This window comes from Lactuca virosa, chromosome 5 (genome assembly GCF_052849685.1).
Source record: "Lactuca virosa cultivar CGN04683 chromosome 5, Lactuca_virosa_CGN04683_v6, whole genome shotgun sequence".
Classification (NCBI taxonomy): domain Eukaryota; kingdom Viridiplantae; phylum Streptophyta; class Magnoliopsida; order Asterales; family Asteraceae; genus Lactuca; species Lactuca virosa.
In genome coordinates, this window is record NC_136430.1 from 352917383 (window position 1) to 352923891 (window position 6509).

At 37.9% G+C, this 6509-nt stretch overlaps 1 protein-coding gene across 1 annotated transcript; it reads left to right on the plus strand.

Annotated features, from left to right (window-relative positions):
- Nucleotides 1-4056: 4056 nt before the first annotated feature.
- On the plus strand, nucleotides 4057-6096 carry LOC145117360 (Tetratricopeptide repeat (TPR)-like superfamily protein). The gene has a single exon (XM_079053652.1). It carries the CDS (start codon nucleotides 4180-4182, stop codon nucleotides 6064-6066), a length of 1887 nt encoding a protein of 628 aa, XP_078909778.1. The 5' UTR covers nucleotides 4057-4179; the 3' UTR covers nucleotides 6067-6096.
- Nucleotides 6097-6509: the final 413 nt, after the last annotated feature.

Here is a 6509-nt window from a genome sequence, read left to right on the forward strand (position 1 = left end):
CACGTTCAAGACCTCATTTTTATGGATCCTCTCCACTAGAAACACTTAAAAGGACAGATAGTGAGCTTTGGAGTGCAACAACTCATAAAGCCTCAAGCTTTGGGACCAAAAACCCTAAAATGGACCATATCATGCACAAAACAAAAGAATGGGAAAGCTTTGAGCTTTATACCTTCAAATGATGCTCCAAACACAGAAAAGCTCAGATCCAAAGCCTGGACTCCAACTCCATTCTCTTCCATGCTCCTTCTTCACTCTAATAATCCCACAAGAACACTTAAAAGCCCACAATGGCCACACACACAAGCTCAAGAACGAGGATTAGGGTTTGAGAGGGTTTATTGACTGAGGATGGTGGCCAGGAATGAGGCCATCTCATTCTTTATATAGAGATACTCCCCTCAATTAGGGTTTTCCTTTTGTGCCTAGTACGCCCAGCGTACCCTCTGGTATGCCCAGCGTACTAGGTGGCTCCGCTTCATTTTCACGTTGATGACTACGCTAAGCGTACACACATGTACGCCCAGCGTACTCAGCTGCCACTTTTCTCAATTAAGGGACTTATCTCGCCAAGACTTCATGCTCGGGTTGCGGACCACGAACCTTCAATCACGGACGACCCGAAACAGGATGTTACAGTTTTGCGGCGGCAATAATGGATTTAAGAAGAAAAACTCTTTCAGTGGCAATAGAAAGTTAGAAGGACTTACGTTGCCAAACTACAAAAGTTAGGGACCAAAGCCATGCATAGAAACTTAGGAGGACTTAATTAGCCATAACATTAAATTCAGGGACCAAAGATTAACTGTTTACAACTCTCTGCAAAAGGATACGACTGTGTATAGGAGGTATCTTTATCAGCATAAACATTTAGCTCATGGTATATTATGGTGTTGTGTCTGCAAAAGCTACATGATCCTGTACATATTAATGTTGTATCGTATCCCATGAATTCGATCTTAAAGCCAAGTAAACTAAAAAATCACAGCACTTGTGATTCCACTCGTTTGTAGACAGTGGCGAAGCTTCAATCAATCATTAGGGGGAGGGGCAAAAATATAATTTGTATAAAAATTGGTGAAAGGGGGGGGGGGCATAGTCAAATTTTTATATTTTTGGACCTAATATGTATAATAATAAAGTACAGAGACTACTTCTGCCAAAAAAATCAGGGGGGGGGGGCACAACCCCCTACCCCTATATAAGATCCGCCCTTGTTTGTAGACATGTCCAGAATTCATGATATAATAAATCATTTGATTGGAAATGTACATGTAGTCATGAAATGCACCTACTCAATCAAGATTCCCCTAATAAATATTGAAATGCATTCTAAAGTTGTACATGTATGAAAAATGTTTTTTCGTGGGTTATGTTTTGAAGAGAAGCAAAAATGAATCTCATAAAGTCATTAATATGAGCAGAAAATGACGTGAGATTTTCTGTAAATGAGTAAAAGGAAAATGATTCAGGAAGGTAACCAACTGTTGAGTTTGTTCACATTTAGTCATGTTCTCCTTTTTTTTTGTACGTAATATAACATCGAACTTGTTGTTTGTGACTCTTTTACTCGGCTATCACATGTGATAGCCGATGAGAAAAGTTATGATGAACACAACCAACAAGTTGGATGGTATATTGCATAAAAAAAGACCAATTATTAACATACTCAATAGTTAGTTATCTCATTCATTCATTTTCCCTTTTTTATAGTCTTCGTAAAAATTATGTGTTCAAATTTACGAATATTCACTGAAAACATATATGCCACTCCAAAAATATAATTTGTATAAAAATTGGTGAAAGGGGGGGGGGGATAGTCAAAATTTTATATTTTTTGACCTAATATGTATAATAATAAAGTATAGAGACTACTTCTGCCAAAAAAATCAGGGGGGGGGGGGCACAACCCCCTACCCCTATATAAGATCCGCCCTTGTTTGTAGACATGTCCAGAATTCATGATATGATAAATCATTTGATTGGAAATGTACATGTAGTCATGAAATGCACCTACTCAATCAAGATTCCCCTAATAAATATTGAAATGCATTCTAAAGTTGTACATGTATGAAAAATGTTTTTTCGTGGGTTATGTTTTGAAGAGAAGCAAAAATGAATCTTATAAAGTCATTAATATGAGCAGAAAATGACGTGAGATTTTCTGTCAATGAGTAAAAGGAAAATGATTCAGGAAGGTAACCAACTGTTGAGTTTGTTCACATTTAGTCATCTTCTCCTTTTTTTTGTACGTAATATAACATCGAACTTGTTGTTTGTGACTCTTTTACTCGACTATCACATGTGATAGCCGATGAGAAAAGTTATGATGAACACAACCAACAAGTTGGATGGTATATTGCATAAAAAAAAGACCAATTATTAACATACTCAATAGTTAGTTATCTCATTCATTCATTTTCCCTTTTTTATAGTCTTCGTAAAAATTATGTGTTCAAATTTACGAATATTCACTGAAAACATATATGCCACTCCAAAAATATAATTTGTATAAAAATTGTATAAAAATTGGTGAAAGAGGGGGGGGGGGGGGATAGTCAAATTTTTATATTTTTGGACCTAATATGTATAATAATAAAGTATAGAAACTACTTCTGCCAAAAAAATCAGGGGGGGGGGGCACAACCCCCTACCCCTATATAAGATCCGCCCTTGTTTGTAGACATGTCCAGAATGGGGGGGGGGGGGGGTGCACAACCCCTACCCCAATATAAGATCCGCCGTTGTTTGTAGACATGTCCAGAATTCATGATATGATAAATCATTTGATTGGAAATGTACATGTAGTCATGAAATGCACCTACTCAATCAAGATTCCCCTAATAAATATTGAAATGTATTCTAAAGTTGTACATGTATGAAAAATGTTTTTTCGTGGGTTATGTTTTGAAGAGAAGCAAAAATGAATCTCATAAAGTCATTAATATGAGCAGAAAATGACGTGAGATTTTCTGTAAATGAGTAAAAGGAAAATGATTCAGGAAGGTAACCAACTGTTGAGTTTGTTCACATTTAGTCATCTTCTCCTTTTTTTTGTACGTAATATAACATCGAACTTGTTGTTTGTGACTCTTTTACTCGGCTATCACATGTGATAGCCGATGAGAAAAGTTATGATGAACACAACCAACAAGTTGGATGGTATATTGCATAAAAAAAAGACTAATTATTAACATACTCAATAGTTAGTTATCTCATTCATTCATTTTCCCTTTTTTATAGTCTTCGTAAAAATTATGTGTTCAAATTTACGAATATTCACTGAAAACATATATGCCACTCCAAAAATATAATTTGTATAAAAATTGTATAAAAATTGGTGAAAGGGGGGGGGGGGATAGTCAAATTTTTATATTTTTGGACCTAATATGTATAATAATAAAGTATAGAGACTACTTCTGGCAAAAAAATCAGGAGGGGGGGTGGCACAACCCCCTACCCCTATATAAGAACCGCCCTTGTTTGTAGACATGTCCAGAATGGGGGTTGGGGGGGCACAACCCCCTACCCCTATATAAGATCCGCCCTTGTTTGTAGACATGTCCAGAATTCATGATATGATAAATCATTTGATTGGAAATGTACATGTAGTCTTGAAATGCACCTACTCAATCAAGATTCCCCTAATAAATATTGAAATGCATTCTAAAGTTGTACATGTATGAAAAATGTTTTTTCGTGGGTTATGTTTTGAAGAGAATCAAAAATGAATCTCATAAAGTCATTAATATGAGCAGAAAATGACGTGAGATTTTCTGTAAATGAGTAAAAAGAAAATGATTCAGGAAGGTAACCAACTGTGTTTGTTCACATTTAGTCATCTTCTCCTTTTTTTTGTACGGAATATAACATCGAACTTGTTGTTTGTGACTCTTTTACTCGGCTATCACATGTGATAGCCGATGAGAAAAGTTATGATGAACACAACCAACAAGTTGGATGGTATATTTAAAAAAAAAGACCAATTATTAACGTACTCAATAGTTAGTTATCTCATTCATTCATTTTCCCTTTTTTTATAGTCTTCGTAAAAATTATGTGTTCAGATTTACGAATATTCACTGAAAACATATATGCCACTCCAACAAAAAAGAACCCAAAACCTTATCACAATTCATTTTCATGGCGCCTCAAACTAAAAAACCTGCAACTTAAAACATGTTATCGACTCCGTTCGGCGCCGCCACCAGTAGCTCCACAGTGCCAACTACCACGGGACGCGGACCTTCCCAATCACCAGAAACGCTTGCGTCGCTAATCACCACCTCTAAAAACATCACCCAACTCCTCCAGATCCACGCAGCTGCAATCCGCCATGGCTTTCATAACCACCCTGTTGTAAATTTCAAATTGCAGCGCTCTTACTCATCGTTTGGCCGCCTTGATTCATCTCTTGCACTTTTTAACCGCACCCATGATCCAAATGTCTTCTTCTACACTTCCATCATCCACGCTCACGCCGCCTATAATCTCCATATGCGAGGAATACAATTATACATCCAAATGATGTCACAAGATGTAGAACCCAATGAATTTACATTCTCTGCTCTGCTAAAGGGTTGTCCTTTAGAACCCGGAAAACTGCTTCACCCCCACGTAATTAAACTCGGTTTTGATTGTAATATGCACGTGAGAACAGCTCTGGTTGATGTCTATTCAAGAGGCGGCGACCTGGTTTCTGCTCGCCAACTGTTCGACACTATGCCTGAGAGAAGTTTGGTTTCCTTGACTTCCATGATAACAGGGTACGCCAAGCACGGCGACCTCATCAACGCACGGACATTGTTTGATCGTATAGCAGACAAGGATGCCGTATGTTGGAATGTAATGATCGGTGGGTATGCAAAGTATGGAAAACCAACCGACGCCATAACCCTGTTTAGAAAAATGCTGCAAACAAAGATGAACCCTAACGAAGTCACATTAGTCGCAGTTCTCTCTGCCTGTGGACAGATCGGAGCTTTGGAATCAGGAAGATGGATTCATTCTTACATCCAAAACAACGGAATCCATATCAACATTCATCTGGGAACTGCTTTAATCGACATGTACACCAAATGTGGTAGCTTAGAAGACGCGCTAAACATCTTCAATAACCTCAAGAACAAAGACGTCATCACCTACAACTCCATGATCTCAGGCTACTCAATGCACGGGTATCACCAAGAAGCTTTACTTCTGTTTCACGATATGCACAAGAATCATAAACAACCCACCGCCATCTCATTCATCGGAATCTTGAATTCCTGTGCTCATTCCGGCCTAGTCTCAATCGGAAAGGGAATCTTTCTTTCCATGGAAACCAAACACAAAATCAAACCAACAATCGAGCACTACGGATGTGTCATCAACCTTCTAGGTCGAGCCGGTTTTCTCAACCACGCATACACACTCACCAACAACATGAACATAAACAACATCAAACCTGATCCAATCATATTTGGAACTTTACTCGATTCATGCACCCTCCATAAAAACATCGAATTAGCCGAAAAGATTGTAAAGTTCTTGATCGATCATAATCTTGCGAATTCAGGAACTTATATCCTTCTTTCAAACTTATACGCGTCCACTTCAAATTGGGCCGGTGTGGCCCGCATGAGGGCATTGATGAAGGAGCACGGGGTGCAAAAAGAACCGGGGTGTAGCTCGATTGAGGTTAACCACAAGGTGCATGAGTTTGTTGCAGGTGATATGAAACACCCGAAAAGTGAAGAGATATATGGGATGGTGGAGGAGATGAATGGGTGGTTGGAAAGCCATGGTTATAGGCCACAGACGGATGTGGTGTTGCAGGATATTGGGAAGAGGGAAAGAGTGAGATCATTGGAGGTTCATAGTGAGAAGCTTGCTATTGCATTTGGGCTTATTAGTACAAAGGCTGGAAGTAGTATCAAGATTGTGAAGAATCTTAGGGTTTGTTTGGATTGTCATGAGGTGACAAAATTGATTTCGAAAGTTACAGGTCGAAGGATTGTTGTTAGGGATCGGAATCGGTTTCATCATTTTGTTGATGGGTTGTGTTCTTGTGGGGATTATTGGTGATATTAATTCATTTGATAGGTTAAGTAATTATATGACCCTTTTTTTTTTCTTTTTGAATGGGGACATTTGTATGGAAGGTAAATAAGAAATGACTTTATTTAAAGATAAGAGTAGTTACTACTTACTAATCATTTTAATTTATTTGTATGGAAGGTAAATACAAACATAACACACATTAGTACATTCTCTTAGATCTAAAGGATTCAGCCTAGTCAACAACCCTAAAACCTTAATCCTGTTTTACCTTGAATTTTAATGCATCCAGTTAAAGAATATAGTAATCTTTTGCGTGATTGAAGGAGTTGTGTGATGAAATTTTGTGGGTCTTCTAATTGCAGCCACTGCGGTTATTTTATCTATCCGCAATGTTCTACTAGACTACTACCACTCCGGTCGAGCAACCTACAAAAGGGTAACCTAATTAAATAGATATATTTCCACAA

What these genes read in the sequence shown, in the direction of transcription:
- LOC145117360 (XM_079053652.1), top strand. Translation starts at nt 4,180, where the DNA reads ATGTTATCGACTCCGTTCGGCGCCGCCACCAGTAGCTCCACAGTGCCA.